This window comes from Hetaerina americana, unplaced genomic scaffold (genome assembly GCF_022747635.1).
Source record: "Hetaerina americana unplaced genomic scaffold, ioHetAmer1.1.p SCAF_2, whole genome shotgun sequence".
NCBI lineage: Eukaryota > Metazoa > Arthropoda > Insecta > Odonata > Calopterygidae > Hetaerina > Hetaerina americana.
In genome coordinates this window covers 44,213,014-44,233,651 of record NW_027286763.1, presented here as the reverse complement: position 1 = coordinate 44,233,651, position 20,638 = coordinate 44,213,014, and the positions used below count along the sequence as shown (strand labels likewise).

At 39.3% G+C, this 20,638-nt stretch overlaps 1 protein-coding gene across 1 annotated transcript in view; it reads left to right on the top strand.

The window, feature by feature from the left end:
* The first annotated feature begins 310 nt into the window (after positions 1-310).
* The window catches only part of LOC139687881 (uncharacterized), a 59,295-nt gene continuing 38,967 nt past the window's right edge, over positions 311-20,638 (top strand). Inside the window, exon 1 of the mRNA XM_071585216.1 lies at positions 311-493. Within this exon, the coding sequence (XP_071441317.1) occupies positions 424-493 (70 nt within the window). The 5' untranslated portion in view covers positions 311-423. The remainder of the gene's footprint in view (positions 494-20,638) is intronic.

Below are 20,638 nucleotides of genomic sequence, written 5' to 3'. Positions count from 1 at the left end.
GGCATAGTATTATCTTGTTGTTATACTTATACCTATGTTTTTTCAAAGAAAATTCATTGAGTCCCTTTACAACCCGAAATAATTTGAAGATAACCTTTTTTATTGTTTGGTTATGTTACTATTATGAATTTGCAGATGTGCCAATTATTCGTGGGCCGTAATTGGTAAAAGGAAATAAACCTAGTGAAACCGTATATCGAAGCTCCCGCGCGTGATTAAGTAGGTTCACGGAGGGTGGCGTTGTCGTTGGCGGCGGAGAGTACCTCACTTCGTAAGTGTGAGAAGCCGGTTATTCTCTCGGGGGCTGAGCCTCCGAACGGACGTGTTACTTGGGTTTTGTCAGTCGAAGCGGACGACGGTTTGCCTCCTTCGGCAGTTGTGCGTGTGAAACAGGATTTCAACCCTTCGGATTCATTCACCAAGATGAAGGTTCGGGAGACCACTGCCCTATTCACGATCCTCATCACTGCATCCTTAATTCACCAAACTCCAGGTTGGTGCAAAAATCTTTCTTAACCTATTGGCTGTCGACTATTTAATCTAAATTTTCAATGCGTCAGGCAGTAATTTTTTTCATTCACTCCCGATGAGATTGAAAGCTAATTCATATTAATTTCAGTCAGTGCCTCCTTGAGGTGTAATAATTACCTTTAGCAAGTATGACAATGTTCTGACCTTTATAGGAGTTATCTCCGGTCCCAGTTAGGAAAGGTCATTTTTTTACAAAAAATAAGCATTTCGAAGATATCAGCCTGCTAGCAAGAATCGAATTTGGAGAATATCCAATCGGAGTGAAGAATATTGTGCGGTGAGGCGTATTCTCGGTTCCTACAACATGGGTTTGAATGCCGGTAAATACGATTTTGGCTGCTTTTTCGACCGTATTTGGCGCCAAGTGATTCAATACGAATAAGTCAGCGTACTTGTAAATCGTTTGTGGCGTTTTTTTCTCGCTAAAATAGGCAAAAAGTGACACCGGATTTCTCATCTCGTTTTAACTTTTAATCATTCACCTCAGTCACCACCCATCGACCGACTTCCTTTCACTTCCAAATAAATTCAGTAGGTAAAAATGATCTAAAAAGGTTATTCTTTCCTTTTTCCTTATTTTTATGATTTGATAATGGAGCATTGTTGAATAGGAGAAAGAAGACTAACTTTGGATTTCTTGTCTAAATTATTCTTGTGTAACTATTATTTTTTTTAATTCATTATTTTAAGCGAAATTAGGTAATATGGGAAGAAAAAAATTTCTTTTTTGGTACCCAAATGGATAACGCGTGGAGTAAAAGATTTTAAATTTGTATTAATTATCTGGCTAAAAATAATTCTTACTCTTCCATTATTATTGGCAGCATATTATGTGAAATAAGTTCAAGATGTTATACTATAAATCCATTGTGTAAAGTGACTTTGTGCTATACTATTTTTTTGTTAAAAAAATCTCTTCAAGTATATAATATAATTTTTAAGGAGCAAAAAGGTTCAGAATCACAAATCGTAGGAGGGTTTTATTCAATCCGCGGGAGGATTAATTTTGCTTCTTTCGATGACCAAACCGAAAAACGTGCAAAATCGGCAAAAGGTGTTTAGAGGAAAGCTTAAGAAGAAGCGGTGTTGAAAAAGGTTGAGTACTGGGGACGCGGGGATATTGAGAATGGTTTCTTCATATTCTTATATTCTTAGAATAATTATGAACTTTTCGCATGGCTCTTGGTTTAATTTCTTTCCTCTATGTCTTTGCGATTTCCATTTTACGTGTCATGATGGGGAGAACATCAAAAGCTAGCATGTGATGATCATGGACATCATTGTATCTAGAAAAATCATGCAAGTAGGAATGCAGGAAGATGCAGGAATTCTAATTAGAAATTGATCGAGTAATAATTATAGGGCGGTGAAGTTTGGTTGCCGACAGGAGGGCCTGTATTCGATTTCGAGTGATGCCTCTGTGCACTCGGAAGTTTCATCCAAGCTGTGTGATTTTTCGGGTGCATCAACTTGAGCAAATACAATACAGGCGGCACACCCTGATTAATGAATTTGCCTTATTTTTAGTTCTCGATGAGCCCTACTCTTACCTTTCAAGTGAACCTTAGATTGTATTACTGCTGTAGTTTTAGCAGTAAGCGTACGAGTTAGTTTCCGTAGACCAGGTTAAACTTAATTAATGCAGTCCATTTTCTAAAATTGAAAATATCATTCAATTTCACTATCTTCGCAGCAAAGACTCTACTATAATTATGCGTTATTGTTTTCAATAACCTATTGGCATGTAAAATTTGATGGACGGTAAAACTTAAAATACAAAAGGTATAGTCTTAGGGCAGTGATAATTGCAGTTATATAACTTTCCCTCATCATTAAACAACAACATGGAAAAACGAAATTGCCCTTAGAAGTAGTAGTAGTTTTGAGGGGAGGCGACCGACAGCTAAGGTCATTTGCGCCATAGGGGAAGGACAGGAAAGGATGAAGGGTGGAGAGAAACCCGGCGTCGGCATTAGCCTACTCTTTACGAAAGGCGCCAAGGGGTCCGCGGCTTAACGTCCCATCCGACGGACGGCAAATTGCCCTTAGAATGTCATGGAAATATCGGTTTTTAAGGAAATTTGGCAGTCATGCCATAGAATGACTCAGTACTGAACCACGATATTGTTATTTTTCTCTCTATTTATTCTCTTTTTTCCTGGCGCAAACACGTGTAAATACGTAGACAAACCTTCTTGTCATACCCTCCACGTTCGTTCTGTCCCCGTCTAGAGCGCTTAGTGAATCGATGTCCCGGTATTGGCAGGATTTTTCAGTTGAACTTCCGCCAACACTTCGTTGTCGTTTACATATCACAATTTCAAGTAGAATGTTAATTTCGTCTGATTGATGGAACCCTCTTAGCGACCGTATTGAAAAAAGATAATAATGCTGACGGCTAGTTGCTTTCCACCATACCTTCTCTTTCTATTTCCTGGCTTGGCCACTTTGTCTATCATTTGTCTATCATTATGGTACATAATCATCATCACTTCGGTCATCGCATGCCTTCCATATCAACTAACGCTCGATACCCCGCAGCCATTCGCGGATACGAGAATATTCTTCACTAAAATTTTGGTCTCCGGCGTAACTTTATTGAATTTGCATAACATATTGAAATGAAATTATTGGCTTTGTAATTCCTCACACATAAAGTGTGTAGAATCACAAAGTCAATAATTTCTTTTCAATACAATATTCCTCACTAAAATGATAATCATTGGATATGGATAATATTGGATAGCATAGTTTATGCTAAGATTGAAGAAATATGTAACCGATTGATAACGTCGAAATATGGAAAATTATAGTGTAAATTTTTCGGTTAGATTGCAATCGCATATCAATTGTAAATGGTGACGTATTGTAGTGGTTTTGAAACGTGATATTTTGCACATTTCAACCCTCATTACGGGTATCTGGTGAAATGCGCGGAATAGTAATAAGGAGATATTATTTCAACCGACGGAATTCCTTGCAAAGAATATTCATGTGGGGGAAATGGCAGAGATGAGGTAATTTTCTCTTGCATTACTGGCTTTTTCGAGTTTCCGCTTGGTGATATATTGTGTGGTTTCTCCTGAAATATACTTACTCACCTCGTCTAAGGCGCATGCAAGTGCCAAGTGACGAAGAACGCATTCAATGAGAAAGTTTGGCAATTCACTGGAAAGAATAGTAGTTATGGATGTTGGGAAGATTAAATATAAGCATTAATGCTTTTTTTATGGCGAGGGTCACCTTCCCACCGTAACTGCTCACATTGGAACCTTAACTTCTGTACCTACCGAGAAAAGATAAGAGATGAAAAACAAAGCAGCCCATTGTTTTGACCGACTTTGTTTCTTTTCCCTGAAAGAAAATTATTCACATAAATCGAAAGTTGATAAATACTAAATAATTTGGAAATTTTCAATAGTTTCAATCTCGTTTTTGTTTTACGTTTTGTGTTGAATGATGATGAAACTTAGCCTTGTGTCTTACGTCTTGGTGCGATTCTTTGAATGGTAACTAACCAGTCAGTCTCCAGATTTATGGCATGCTTGATTTTTTTCTATTGTGTTACTCTTCCGTCGATTTTTTCTAGAAAACATTGAAATAAGTTATCTCTCAATGGAATTTTGATTGCTTCGAAAACACTTCGACATAAAATGTTTCCTCCCAGAGTGGAGAATGATTGGAAAGGTAATGGAATAGGCGTTCTCAAGTACAGACTTGTACATTTAAATGTTATAAAATAATATTAAACGAGTGATTTTATCTATATTTTGAGTTATTTTGCTCGTAAAAAAATAAAGTTAGCTCCCTTTTTTTATACCTTAGTCACCCTGGAATTCGAACATAGTCAAATAAAGTGTTTGACCAAAACTCCGCGCAAAGTGCCCGCAATAAACTTTACGATATATAGACAAAAGAATTAAAGTAATACAAATGGTAAATAATGAAAACCGCAATGATTAACCTGAGTAATTACTTTATGCATTCTCCTTCTCCAACCATTTTTTGACGCAAAAACTTAAAACGTGGGGATCATCCCGGCGCTAGTGGTTTCAGGCTTTGGAGTTACTTACATTTGTTCACAGTGCTCCACGCCTACTTCAACTACAGCTGTCGGCGATCCATTATTTAAGAGATTAGGAAAATGAATGCACAATAAAATAAAACTTATCTAAAAATTTTAAAAACTCTAAAAGTGCCGTCCCTGTCAAAATCTACAATGACTGCAATGTCTCACCATCTAAAACAATTAATATCTCGTGATCCTGATGCACAAAAGTTTACGAAAAACGCCCACGGGTTAACTGTTTGCGAATAAATTTTTAAAAAATCGAACTCCTAATTTTTAGAAAATATTTCATAGCATTTTATCTCACCGATTGAGTTGGTTCGCATCTCCCGGCACCTAAGTCGTCGAATGTATCTCGTTGAACATTTAAGAAATATTCCTATTTTTTTAAAATAAAAATGATCGTGAAAGCGTGCGAAATAGCGGACATGTCAGTGACACTGGAATCATCTAAGGTTCTCCCACTCTCACTATCTGAAACATTTAATGCGTCGTAAAACCTCTTCACATAAGCTAATGAATTCATAATTTTTAGGAATCTCTAACGATGGGTAAGAACAAGTAGCAATAAAGACTTTAATTAAACATTTAGTTTTCATAAAGATTTCACCAGTGCAAACCCCTGCGCCATGTGAACATCACGACTTTATTGTTGGGAGTCCAGCTTCCTAGAAAGTTTGGCATATGGAAACCACACAGTTTGGGTGAAGATGCTGGACAAGGGCGTCACCCGGGTTTGAAACCCTTGCTCTTCAGCCGGTTGCTGGACAGTCTACCTAGGGCGCCATTCTCAGAGAGATACAATGGTAAAAGGTTGGAAAGCAGGTATCCATGAAGTCATTGTTTAGAGCAGTTTCTTGCAAGGGCTCTTGCGTAGCCCTTACACTGCGCCTTTCCAGCCTCCAAGGCTACTAAGGCGGGAAGAATTCTTCTGCGTTGTCAGTCGTTTGATTTATTCCCGCTCAGAGCAGCCTTGGCTTCTTCTTTGCCGGAAGGGTGTCTTGCTCGTCTTGGGATGCTATGGGGCGCTTGTAGCGGTCCCATGGCCAGACCCTTATGTCGCCAACCCGGCGAATTACTTTTACTTCCGCTTCTGCCGCTTTTCTGAAGAATTTTCCAGATATTCTAGGCAGAAGGACGTCCAGGGTTTGTGCCGACCAACGGTCACCCACCCCTAAGCAACAACTCCCATTGCGCTGAGTAGGTATTCCACGAAACTGTCATTTTTCCGCGGAGGTGTAATGAGATCCTTCGAGCAACGATAGTCCTGTCACGTAATGGCTTCCAGACCCCAATTGCCGCAACCAGATACAATTACTACCACGCCTCATGCACCAATGCGTGCGTGGTGACCAGGCGTGCCCTGCCCGAGAGGCATCTCGTGCCGCCACCGGAGACCACAACCGCAAGCGGTGCCGGCCTCCTTCCCAACATCTGCTCTCACGTCAAACCACTCTCAGATCGCCTGCCTGTCGCCCGGCCCCTGGGACCGCCTTCGGCTGAAGGTGCCTGTCACCATAGGCCCATCTTCCTCCTCCAACCCCTATACCGCACTGCCATTTCCCTGTCGTCTTCTTTCCTGCCTGCAGGCCATGTTCGTCACCTATTCCGCGGTTTTGATATCCTTCCGACGTGGCGTTGACCCTCCTCCGTGTATTAATTTTATATAAGTATGTGGCAGTGTTTCCTAGCATGGAGTTTGCCCATCCAGATTAAGCCTTCTTGAAATCCGTGATCGCAGAGGAAAGGGGCAGTTCCTCTTAATTCTGGGCACCATACGGTGTTAAGTATTACCTACCGGACCATTTCGTTCCGGGCGAAAAATATAGTGGCATTTTTCGAACTTGATTTCTCGCAAAACTTTTTCGGTTTGCTAAAAACGTACATCAGCTGTCTGAAATATTTCGCGGACATTTTCGTAATGTCATGAATGCGTGCACGTGGGCAGGCACGTTGTCAATATTTCTATTTTCATGTCTAGCCCGATGTGTATGTGGCTGGGAGTGAATGAATATCAGTTGATGGATCAGTTAAAATGACGAAATATCACTCTTCTTGACATTTTTATTCTTCGAAACTGCGAGTTCTGTTTCATTCCTTCTACTATTTGCCTGGAAATTTCATCTTTATTTGCTGAAATTTTACGACCACGATTCGCTTTATGATTTCGTTATGACTTAGCTGTAAGAGGTTGACTCAACAGTTGCACTCATCGAAATAATTGAAGCCAAACAGCGATTCCAGAGAAAATTCGTTAACTGTTTCCCATGCTATTCTTAAGAAGTGGCATCAATTAATTCAATGACCCCTTTTTCCTTTAACTTTGCCTCACAATGGTCCAATGCCTCAGTCTAGAACAACACTTAAATCCATCATCGTTTCTAATATCAATCACATGGTCAGCACATTCAGTGTGATGTTCTGAATGGAATACTTTCAATATCTTTGATGTCTAAAATTCTGCACACATTGGACTTACCTGGGAATGCAAGGATGACGCAAGGGAAATGAACATGCTTTCCATATGTGCGGATATAATATCACGCGCCCTCGGGCGTGCTCTAGATGGGGTTTATCCTCTCACTCACCAAACTTTAATTGGATGTGTTTTTTTTATAGTCAAAACAACTCTCACGGAAATCATTTTTGATGACACAAAGCCGGAAATTCAGTAAGAGGTATTGTGGCTGCCTAAACAATGCACATATTTTTACTTGGAACGCTGTTATCAGTACCGCTTGAATGTTTACCTTATTATATGTTGTACAAACCATGATCATATTTTTCAAATAATTTCAAATATGGAATGAAACAGTCGCGTATATGAAAATATAATCTGTTGGAATCATCTCGGCAAGTTGTCTTCATTTTGAAGTGTGCAAGTTCTGAATTAAAACTTTTTCTCATAATGTCTTTTCCTTATTTTTTTAAAATTAGAAATTGTCTTTCTAAAAACCTTGTTTTGACAATTTTGCTTTAAGAGGTTTTAGATAAATATTTCACAGTTATTTCAAAAAAGAAAACCAAATCGTACGCATTTATTTGGTAAGGCAACAGAGCAATTTATAAATTTGCACTGGATTCAACACACATTCAAAAATGAAGGGTGAAAAATGCATACATTTTTTGTGTCGATTTCCGAATCGAATTTTTCATAAGTTAAACCGGAAATTATTCGATTTAACCTATTAAGTTCCGCGGGAACAACGGATAATATCCATGCATCAATATTTTTTGCTCGCGTAAATTAAACATTCAGCTTGATTGATTGATATCGTTGAACGTTCACTTCGGAGAAAGTGACTCTCATGAGTCTTGGAACCGGAAGGGAGTTTTTCTTGCTCCTGCAACAGAGACAGCTTACTAATTCAAGCCACATGAGATATTCAGGGCATGAAATTTTGAAGGGCATGTGCTCCCAGTTATTCCAGTTATTGGAAGCCATATCCCGAGTCACGGCAAGGAATACCATTAGTAGTGCAAGCATTGGGAGCATCACCATATTAAAATAATACATACTCTCGCGAGCGAGCGCGTTCCGTGTAATTTTGAATTGCTCAAGACATGTTCAAATGGGTTAAAGTCATGATCATCTCACGCTCTTTAACATCTTACATCACCTGCGTTGGTTATTTCGGAATTTGGGGAGATATGTTTAAAGTAACTCTGCCGTAATTGTCCCTTGAGTCTGGATTATTTTTTCCGTGTGTGGCATTTTAAAGTTTGTGTGCGGAAATCTTATAAATTTTGAAATTTTATGTCTGAATATGCTTTTAATGCGTGAGGACAATGATAAAATCTGGAGATGACGAACTAGAGTTAGGTTTAGGTGATTATGGTGTTGAAGCATTGGTTGGCCATAATGCCGGAGCTAAATAAAATGAGTCCATGCTCGTCTGGATTACTCACCTGAAGTACGCTAGCTTGGTGTTGACCTTATTACACGCGTCTTTCTTATTTGAAACCCGTTTGTTATATGTTTATTTATTTATTTATGCCTTAGGGTCAAAATACCATATTTGCATAGTTAATTAGCAGTGGAAGAAAAATATAAATTCTTTGATGAATGACGAACAGTTAACTATTATCGCCAATGGGAAACTAAACAAGAGTAATGTCAGTATTAATGAAACAAGTAAGAATAAACAATGTAGAAAAATAAAAAAAGAACATTTTTAAATATGAGTTTTGCAAATAAAGTTAGAAAGCTTTAGACAAACTACTAAAACGAAGCAAGTTGTTTGACGTACCGATGAAAAATTTGAGCTGGAATCTGAAAAATCTTTGGATATCGGAGTTACGTGTATATAGGCATACTTCTGAATAGAACAGACATAATAAAAAATGCAGATAAGGAAATCATGGAATTTTGGCTGATTTCATGATCTAATAATGACTGTGAGCTCGTAAAAGTAGATTATGATTAGATTTGAAAAATATTTTTGCTCATTTAATGGTGTATTCGTACGAACACATGTTGCATCATTTTCATCATATTTGCATTGTACATTCATTTTCTGTGCAATTGTAAGTATGAAAGTGGAGTAACAGACTTTAAGACACACCCAGAAGAACGTAAAGGTAGATTCACGGTTGAAGAAGTAAGCTAATATTTGTTCTCCCATTAATAATCTTAGCAGCCCCTTTTGTGAGGAAAGGACAACTTATGACTCAGGCATAATCATACAATCAGAGAAAGAAGACGTGTGAGCTATTGACTGTGAATGTGAAGCTAAGTACATTCTAATAGCCAATTACAATTCAAATTCATATTATTGGCTATAGGAATTTAATTAAATTCACGTACACTCAGGGGCTTTCGAATTTTTAGAGTTCATAAAATGTACTCTATTGGCAATAATTATCTTGCAAAAAGTCGCATCAGTATTTAACGCAGGCGATTCAAAAAGATTTTATTAAGCTTCGGAATATTTTACAGAGAGCTTGTTAATAGACTCGTAGATGACCTATACGGGGTGGCTACATAATTGTACGTTATGCTTCTATTTGACATAATGACTTATTGTAGCATCGTGTTATTTAATGACATGCCATTTAAGAAAATTCAATCAAGATCAACTTCAGGCAAAACTAATGATAAATATTTCGCTTGTTTCTAAAATATTTTGTCCTCAATAAAAGATAACTTTAACAACCCCTCCCGCTGTCTTTACACCGACCGCTGTCCAATGCCCTCCCGTCGCTCTTAGTGGTGAAGCCCAGTTTCACAGGTTAAGAACAAAGCGAATATTGCGTGCACCACCTTTCACACCTCGGTGTGTACCTTTCAGTCAACTATCCTCGTCAGAATTTCCATTAAACTCGCAATCGTTTTGTGCCCGAGATGAATCTCTCCTCTGCGATCTCCCCCGCCCTTGGACTGCAGTTATTTTTATTGAACGTTGAATACCACGTCGGGCCCAGCGTATCACCCACGAGGCGGAGCGCGGAGAGAAAGTCCGGATAGTCTTCCTCCCTCCCAAGAAGGGAATGAAACTCTTCCTCGGCAGTCATTCTTGGTGACGAAGCGGCGGGCAGGCATACGGCTCCTCCATTCCACTTTTCTTTCGCCCCCACGCGCCACGAACACAAGGGCGCCTTCCCGGCCAATCATTCTCCCCTCCCAAGACACCCGCCGCACGATATCATTCAAATTTTGCCCGACCGCCCTCCCTCCCTCCCGTCAACTGCGTCCTCCACGCATCCAAATCCAATGCTCCCCTTTTTTTTTGTCGCGTCCACGGTGAATTTTTCGAAACATCCTTTTGGACCCGAGTCATGTTCTTCTAAGTTCAATCATTCACGTTGATGACGATTTCCACGTTCATTGCAATTTCTGGGCGACGAGGTCGCCTCTGCAACTGTTATCGGAGAGTCCCGGGGTTCAATTCTACGGGAAAACCACAATTTAAATCCAAGGGGTGTGAATTTTTGCTCAACACTTTCACACTTGGGAAATCGTTGACGGTGCAGGGAAATGAACTGCCATCCCACCGAGGAATGTGTTAATTTTCAAGCGCTCTAGGACACTAGGCCTAAAATTTTAGGTGCACTTTGTCCTCAATCATCAAACTTAACCAACGGGTCGATTACTGCAGTGGATCAATTTTGTTTTTATTTGCAACTAATTCTGTTAAAGTAAAGGGTTGCCAAATCATACCTAGATGATCAAATATGACAGTGTCAGCGCATTTGTACGTACCCTGTTTGGTCCAGGGTGACAGTGGTGACGCTCTGAATTTCTTCCCTACGTTGTCCAATTTCCTGGATTTCTCTCTGTCGTTTTTTCTTGCACACCCTTGCAGTTCGAAAATCTGGAAAAGTTTTCTCGTTGAAGCTCTCGTCAACATCTTTCTCTTTGATGAAAATGGGTGATCTGGTCATATAAATCTATGACATCACTCTAATCTCGTTACAAACAGTGCGTTCCTCCATGAAGAGGTGAATCCCGGGCTGGCCGTGAAAAATCTTAGCCTTAAATCGGAAAAGAAATGTTAGCTCAAACTATGCGTTGAAAATGTTGATAGGTGCCGATTCTGTACCTGGGAAAATTTATGAGAAATGTATATTCTTGATTTAATAATAGCTTTCGTGGTAATTTAATGCCTGTCAGGTCCAAATCGAGATCCCGTAGTTGCGAGCTCATATTAGGTCCAAAAACTATGAAGTTTCGTTTTTCGATTTCGTTCAAAGTAAACATTCCAGCGGCCAAGAAGTACGACAAGGAGGGGCAGTAGAAAACTAATTAGATTTTTCAGCTATTTCCACTGTTGACGTCTTTTCGAAGTGTCATAACTGGACTGCTTAGAACCTAAAATCTGAACCTAAAACCAAAGCCGACCGGGATACCTTGGAAGGTGCAGAAGCTAAGGTGTTATGCCATTGGAAGTTTAAGGCATTAAAATACCTCAACCGTCGGAGAAGTAGAAGCATATATGGTGACGAAATCGTAGCATAATACCAAGCCTATGGGTTTGGCTCAGCAGGGTAGCCTCCTGGTTAACTCACGGTAATGAGTTAACTAGGAGGCCTCAAAAACATCCATGTTCGCCTAGAAAGCACATATATACATGCCCAAATACATTCCATTATTATTACAAAATGTATTTGAGCAAAACGCTTAGCAATAGTATTCAACTCATCCTTGAACGTCAAAACAGGGTGGAATTTGAATTCCTTAAAGGCTAATCATTATTGCGATCTATTTTTTCATATTCCGTATTCAAGGAAACAAAAATGTGGAAACAAATAAATGGTGTCAAGATGGAATCTCACCTCGGATGGCCGTGGAGGCCGCAAGACATTGAAATTCATGGGAGGGTTTCCTCCGCTGAATTTTAACCGGGACATCCCGCGCCTTTGAAACCATTCGACTGTGTCTTTAGAGGGTGTATATAAATAATTATCAGTTTCGGTTTTGTTTTCGACTCCGTAGCTCAATGCTGCTTTCGTGAGAATTTCAATTGGGCGACCAGTGGTGACCTTGGCGCGCGACTCAGCGACGCTGTAAGCCGTGGCGCGAAGAGAGTGATCGCAAAACCCGGCCAGATGAAGCTTCTGTATACTCTTTGGCAGTTCTTTTTTCTCGTCTTTTTGCTTGTGCCAGTGCCTAAGAAATTCTTTCCGGGTACATGAGTGTTTGTTTATTGTTCAACGCAGAGATATTAAAAAAAACAATGAATTCACTTAGCTCGCAAAAAAATACTTGGTACAATTTCTAACAAACGGGCCAAGATTTTGAAAGAGGACACTTACGTTTGTTCTTTCGTTTAAACGATATTTCTAAAATATTATTTTTCAGAAAATTTCTTTTCCATCAGCAATCATTATTTGATTTTTTTTACCTGCAAGTATGGATTTAAGCACATATATCAAATTAGTTTCGAATATTAATGCATTCAAAAATATATTAAGTTGAAGATAATGAATTTGATCGCTTTCAGTAAATTTTCTGGTTCGTTGATGCCATTATCTTCGTCGTCAATGGTCATCAATTCTGTGATTGGGTCGAAGCAAGGCTAAGTTCACCTTTCTATGCGGTTTGCTATTCTTTACTTTTATGTCCACCATTGTATTCTTCGTGTAACTCATCCGATGTTTTCCTATGTACTTCTACCCGTTCATTTCCCCTTCTGCAGCTGTCTTTACCAAACTATTGTGTCTTCATACGTGTCCGTTAAGGCTATCGTTCCTCCCTCCGTTCAGTGCTGACGACAGACGTTTAGTCTTTCCCACCGTTGGCGGAACTTCGTCGTCAATTATTCGATCCTTCCATTCGATATTCGCTATTTTGCTGGAACTTCAAATTCCCATTGTTTCCAAAATTCTTTGTTAAGCTGTTTCCATCGTCCGCATATTTTATTTCGTGAGGAACTCCATATCTTTCGGTAAAGTGTTTTCTCAATTAGAGACTTGCGTGTGGTTTTATCTTAGCTTGTGTTCTTCACTTCATCCAGTGTGCTCCTGTTCCTCGAAATTGCGAAACTAATGGTCAATATATGTCCATTCTGGATTTAATCCGCGCATAATATTAAGGCACCTGAACGAGATGATTGGAATGCCAGCGAAATTGTTATGCTCTTAATATCATTAAACGCACATGAAATTCCGGATAGAAATATATTCTTCAACATCATTACGCGAAAGACACCACAAAAAAATAATTTTTATTAAATAAATTATAATTTTGAAGCTCTGTGCCTAGAACGGGTGAATTAACTCCATGCCTATAGTTGGATCAACTTTTCCGTGACATATTTTTATCAAAGTTCCTACTTAAAATGAAGCAAGTTTTGTCACACACTATGAAACTTTATCACATTGCCAATACGTCACCTTCCTTTAAATAAGAATGAAGAGAATGGATGTTTGAAGTACTCGCGGGAATAGAAGCTGCCACTTGGATGCACGAAATAACCCTGTTCTTGGTCAATGCCTTGGCAATGATAACTATTTTTACTTTTTTAACTATAAAAGTTCCCCTTGATTTGATTTAATTACACTGATAGTTAAAATTATTAAGTTGTTTTATCAGAAAATTTGATACTTCATGTATTTAGTAAATGATTATCAAAACATCACTGTCAATGGTGGAATGCACTGTTGTGTCCGATTTTAGCATGAGCGTGGAGACATTAATTCGTTGATTCATTGAAGAAATTATGTCTCACCTTTATGCAGTTATTGCCACCTTAATTTCACCGCACAAACCTCAATTTATTAACCCGTCATTTTCGAAAGTGTCGAGAATCCTTGAAGCCTTCAACTTTAGTAATAATTTTTTTAGTTAGCCCTAAACCAAAACCAGTCAAGTTTTGCTATTTTACATTGGATTATAAACATGGAGTATCAACAAGGGTAATTAGAGACATCCAAACCCTTGGGAAACCCACATTGGGGGGGAATCGAACCCACGATCTATGGATTAGCCGATCGAGGGCGTTACCCCGCGCCGTCGAGACACCTTTCCACGGCATAGATTCCCTTCTTTGGTTTCTTCTACGGTCTCGACTAGGTTTCCCATTTCCTTTTTCTTCCGTGGGTAGTTTGCTTCGGTTATCTCTCTCGGTCGAGGATCGGTGGTAAAAATTTCTCCGCACTCCTCCACTCCTCGCTCCAGCGACCGCTGCAAGAGCATCCCTCCCTCCCGGTTTTCTTCAGTCCCCACCCCTCCCTCGCCCTCTCTCCAATGCACCTCCTCTGGCGCTCTTTGATTTGCATCTGGACCTTCCGTCTGGCGTAAAAGTCCATTGGGGGAATGATGTCATGATAACGACGATTGATGGCATGATGCAGTGATACGTTCCACAACTAGTCCGTCCGTCCCCCCCTCCTCTCCGCCCCTCCCCCAATCCACCCCGCGGCCCCTCAATCCGGAATCGTGACCCGAGAGGGGCGAATACTCCATTCGCGAGCATTTCTTTGTTCACCATTTTGCCCTGAAAACCCCCGGCAAGAGCGAGGTCAACGAGAGTGTGAGATTGGTGAGGATTGTAGCTTCCCGGCGGTAGGGAAGGTGGCTTGTGGCCCGACTGTTTTGCATACGCGCTCAAGTATCTCGACATTATATTTATTTTATGAGATTTTTATCTTCTCTGACCTTTGCCCGTGACGGAAAAGCAATGCTGAATGGAATTCAGAACTGACCCTCGGCTAGGAGAGATAGAAGTAAATTTGATGACTTTTTTTAATCTGAGAAAATTGATTAATATTAAAAATAGGTTGGCCAATTTTAAGAAAAAGTGATAGGCCATAAGATATATATATCCGTTAGAAACTTATATTAGCCATTTAAAATAATTTCAATTCTTGCTTACAATCCCTGTGTCACCTATTGTTTCCCAGGAAGTGTGTTCAGAGCCGTCCACAGAATTCTAACCCAAGTCCTCCGGTCAGTAGTCCAACACGCTACCCACTGAACTACCAGGTCCCCTATATATTACATATATCATACAATTGACTCAATTTATTCATTCCCTGAATCGATTTAACAAACAACAATTTTAATCAATACCTGTAATAGAGATAGAAAATTGGTGAACATGTAGATCATATCAATGAGTAGTGGTGGTTAATCATGCTTTTCTTTGCATGTGCAATAAAACTTTATTTTAACACCTACATACTACTGATGACTTCCTATGCAAAATTACAAAGAAGCCCGTTTAAATAAACTAAAAAGAAGTTTTAGGGCCGCTATTCTCTGCGTTGATCACTCAATCATTTCGATAAAACCATCGGAGTATTTTTCCCTTTAGGGCTAAACTTAAACGTTATTCCTCTACGTTAGCGACTTAAGGCATTTATGATTTCAGGGAAAATACTTCCAGGATTTCCTTCAAATTACGATGAGGTACTCGAATGCATTTTGTCTCTTGGCATAAAATATAAAAATCGTATGGTTAATTGACAGGTCGGAGGGCTATTAGATATCCCGACGTTTTTGTTGACATTTTGTTTCCTGAAAGTAGAGATTCCCTCATATATTGAACCTGATGTCCTCCGCGTTTTTTTCGAATGACTTTTTTTGATACATTTAATTTCTCTTAATTTAATCGCATTGTTTACGCGTAGGTCTTTATTTTTATATTTAAGATTGAAATCACTCTATTCAAGACAATTAGAAGCAGTATTGATCTGATCTAATGCGGAAAATGTCAATGGAATCTTTGCAGGTGAAAATTCAGGGAAAAGAAAATATACATAAAAACACCAGTGAATACTCAAGTGCAGAATTTAAAACAAACAGAAAAATATCAGTCGAATCTCTATATATAGAAAGACTTACTGATTCTACCGAAGTAAAATTTATGTAAATATTCGGGATGGCCAGAAGGACGTAAAATAGCCTCTATTGACTTCATACGCTGTAGGTTTTATCCATGAAAATCAGAAACGCCGCCAATTTCTTTACTTGTATGGGATCTTTTCACAATTTAATGCATGGCTTCTCAAACAATTAACGGTTCAATATCCCAAATAATGTGCATGCCCGAAGTCGCTTTAATGATGGATTGTATGGTCCTACAAATGATGAAGAAGGTATGTAAGTATATCATGAGGGGTAAAAAATAATTTTATGTGTAATTACAATTAATATAAGTGTAACGCGCCAACGAAATCCTTTTCTGCATTCTTTTAATCTTTTTTAAAACTTTAAAGCGGAATTCGCCATAAATGGCGAATTTTTGACCATTTGGTCTAGTGGAAAGGTTTTATGGTAGAAGATTAAAAAAATCATTGCCGTTTTTCAGTCCTCGAGAAAAACTCCAATTATTCAAAATTTTGGCGAGTTGGACGTCCTTCCATTCCTTCGCACAAAAAAGAATACCCGAGAGAAACATTTAGCCAAGAAGAGGCGGAGAGATTGGGGGTGTCTACGGGAGTTTTCTTTCATATGTGAAAGCGCACTCAGACAACAGGGCTAATGCCTCGTGTTTCCACAGCGTCTGACAATGAGTCTGAAGCACCGACGCGCCGCCTGGCGTAGCGCGGTCGAGCCAAAAACGCAAAACCCCCTACCCGGCGAGACACTTCCCCAATAAAAATATTCTGGCGAAAATTTTCGGGCAGGTCCCATTAAATTGCAGTACATGTGTCTCGACCGTCTGAATCATTACTCATTCCATTTTCCCTTTTATTTTATCCCGTCTGGGGGGTGTTAAATGCCACTGGTATGCGTAGGCGCCGCCGGAGCTTCCCCATAACCTACCCCTCTGAACCCTTCCACCCTCCCCCGACCCACGCAAATGGACCGTGGCGTCACCGAAACTGAGAAGAAGAGGAAGGGGTGGGAACGGGGGAGGAGGAAAGCCCTGGGTTACTTGAAAAAAAAAATATTACTTTTCTTTTGTTCCACTCAAGGACTCGAGCGCTGCTTTTGTATTTATATCGTCCAGAAGGATTCCTTCCCGAGTATATAGGTGCATGCGCCAAAATTTTTTCCGTAAAGCCCCTAAGAAAATAACGAAAAGATACTCTGTATCGCTTTAAACGCGAGAAGAAAAAGAAGAGTAATTTTTGCTATTTTCGAGTTTTTACGCCACGTACAGATAGCGCTAGATGGGATGGTGCAAAGGAAGTTGTGGGTCCTCGTTACCGTACATAAATGCGCTATTATGCTGAAAATGCCGGAATACAATTTTATGTCAGTCTTTAAGGCTTCCCAACAGCTTATTCCTCAGTTTTCTCGCGTTTCCCACCGCGGATGGAGAGCTTAATTTTAGAAAGACGGAAAATATTCCAAGGAGACACAATGAGGGAAATATTCGGCCCTCGTTGGTGACCTTCCACACATGTAGTAATTTCGTACTAAGTACTTTTGACTGAGAGTTCTCAAAAAGACGTTTTACATGAATTTTTTTATTTTATTGACACTCCTATTGGCATCAAAATTTGTGATACGACTTGCTTACATTTGACTCTTCGTTTCCACAATTCGGAACAAAAGCTAAAAATTTTAAAATGAAAGATCAAACAAAATCCGTCGCCAAAATATGTTTTTTTTCCCCGCTTCCCCTTTCACTCTGCCAGAGAATTATGAAATCCAAGGAAGTAAGACTGTTTTCTCAAATAACGTATTGGAAGTATGTTGAATATAAATAAACGATTAATGGTAACTTTTAATGTGAATAGCCATAGTAGTTTCAGTGACTAATGACTGTAGATTACGAAGAAAATTACCTCTTTAATTGTATTAGCACCTTGTTGTCAGTCATCATTTGCAAACATGAACAAATAAGTGTCTTTCCCGACACGAATTTCAATTTTTCCTGCCGTGTCGAGTAATATTATTATTGGTAAACGTTATTAAATCATCGGTAAAGGAGCCAACGTCTTTAAAATTTGCTTAAAAATTTAAAACTTTCGCAATTTCCAGTGGTGGTAAAAGCACTGCCCACGGAAGCATTCCCTCCCAGCTGGGACTCTTACGACGTCTCGTTAAAAGCTATCATTACTAGATTACCCAGACAATTTTCTTGTTTATTACTGTTTTTGAATATATTCTAATCTCTCATTTTCTAAATATAGTGATGCCAACTTCAGTAAGCATCAGATACAGAAACTGAAATTACCTACGCACGTAAATATCAAGTTCAAAATGTACTGAAAGATCACAATATTAGGATAACCATTTCTGTCACTCTTGGTGGGCACAGTAAAGCAAGTGGGTCTACTTTTGGTCGTGTCCAAAGGAGCCAGCTTAACTTGATAAAGATGCAGTGCCTATCTGGATTGTATTGTGTATGTATGTATGTATGTATGTATTTTTTTCATTTCAATTACCTAGCCTTACTATTGTACAAGTGCATTACGTACCTATAAACAAAAGGATGGTGCCCTAACACCCCTTGCCAAACGTCCCTGCTTGCAGTTTAATGTAGGTTTTTAGTTCTACATATGTATGTAGATGATTGCACTAAAACATGATACCCATGGCGGTGTTCATAAAGAGCGAGGAATGTGTATTATGGCGATCATGATCGCCTGTCTTGGAAAACATTTACAATTACAAGGTCGAATTACATCTAACAATTACATTTACAAGGTCGAATCGGAATGCTTGGAGTTTTAAGGGATCACATTAAAGACGAAAGAATATGTACATATCCAGGATAACAATAGAGAATATCCCGCTTCGCTCTATTTCGAGACTAGTTTCCGAAGGTCACCATTGAACTTACATGCCAGACTAAGCATATTAACGGATTCTGGAAAAAATCGTTTGCCCGAAAATCAAAATTGCAAGTTAGTACCAGTAGCTGTACCAATTTCCAGTAGCTGGCAAATATTTATCAGGCAGTGTTTTTTTAAGTCTCTACCCAGGAGAACACTATTTAATTGGGCACTGGCAAATGACCAAAATAAATGCTGATTTCAATACCTACTTTCAATTCCTGGTGTATTTTTATTGACTTCCTTTGAATGATTATTATTAATTCAGAATTATTATTCTAACACATTCACTTGCATTGGCATCAACAAAATTCACTTACATCGACTAAATTTTGATATTTGAGAGCTTAACATCATATAGATTTTCAAGTTATGGCCGAGTGTAAAATTGACATGTTGCCCTGATCCATCACGCCATAAACTGGCAAAATCCTTGTCAAAGCCATGATCCTCGACGTTTTTTTTCTACGATACATCATTCAATCAGTTAACGCATGGTTAGTGTTTTGAAAAATAGGTAGGTAATCATGTTATTATATGCTTACTGTAGTTTCTTAGCATTAAAAAAACATTGTCAGACAAGTTGGCACGGTCGTCCATGAAGTACCTATCACAGAGGGTTGGGAATTCGTTCTGGTTTTTCACCTTCCATTTTATGATTTTTCCTTTTTTTTTAATTCTGATTTGAGGTCGCTAATTTATGAAATCGATTAGGAGACAAATAATGGAGGGGACCCAGACTTTATCTTTTGATGAAAATATCTCCGCCCGTGTGAACTCACAGTGTGACGACTTTCCTTCAATGATTAATATTTATTGAGCTACTGAATTGGTTGTTGGTGGCGTGACTTCCTGGAATCAATTAATTTTACAAGGAAATACTATAACTTTGTCATTCCAAAATATTTTATTTAGACCCGACCCGGGTTTCGACGTTCAGCGTTTGGTGATGACGTTGAACGTTGAAACCAAGGTTGTGTCTAAATATAATACTATGGCATTGCAAAGTTATAGTTTTTCGAGTTGCTGACCTTTTACACCAGGCCCACCTAAGTTAAACGAGGAATGTACTTCGGTAATTTTATAGTGAAAATGGCAAACCTACCCGATTAGCTGAAATATTAAATGATGCTAGTACATATGAGTTCTGTCTCTTCTACCAGTATCACGCTGAGAAATAGTTTCCATAACCTTGCTGCCAGTTAAGCAAACAAACTACTTACTTCTTTCTTGACATAAACATCCTCACACGCTCGTTTAATGGTTGGATTGACTTTTTCTCTAATTCCTACTCCACTGGTTGGATTATTATTTTATTGACGAGGGGCACATGGTTTAACTACCGCTGTGTCTCTCGCAAGAAAACACAAAGTGATACATTACGCCAAAATAACCCTTTTTCTAATCCGCATAATTTCTTTCTCCCTTCACCCCGTCGAACATGCCTATTCTCTTCCTCCACCTACAGCACTTGCCTATAGTAAAGTAGATTCGAAGGTAAAATTGAGCCGAAGTCCATCTTTTTGTCCATGCGGAATCAAAAATCCATCTATCCCTTTCATCGGTGAACTCAATATGTTAACTCTATTAACAGGAAACCACAAACGTGAAGCCCCTGTCGTGCGGGAATCGCTCTCCTTTCGAAAGAAAAGAGCGGAAAGACTCCGCAGTGTATTTTTCTCTCCCCCTCTTCGGAGGAAAGAGAGAGAGCGTCACCTACAAATGGTTGAGGTGGGTTCGTTGCCCCCTCCCACGCACAACCATGACCAGAGAGACGGAGGGGGAGAGAGAGAGTCGACCATACTCGCTGACGTCTCGCGAGGGTTTTTTCTTCGTGAGGAAACATGTGTCCAACAGCCACTC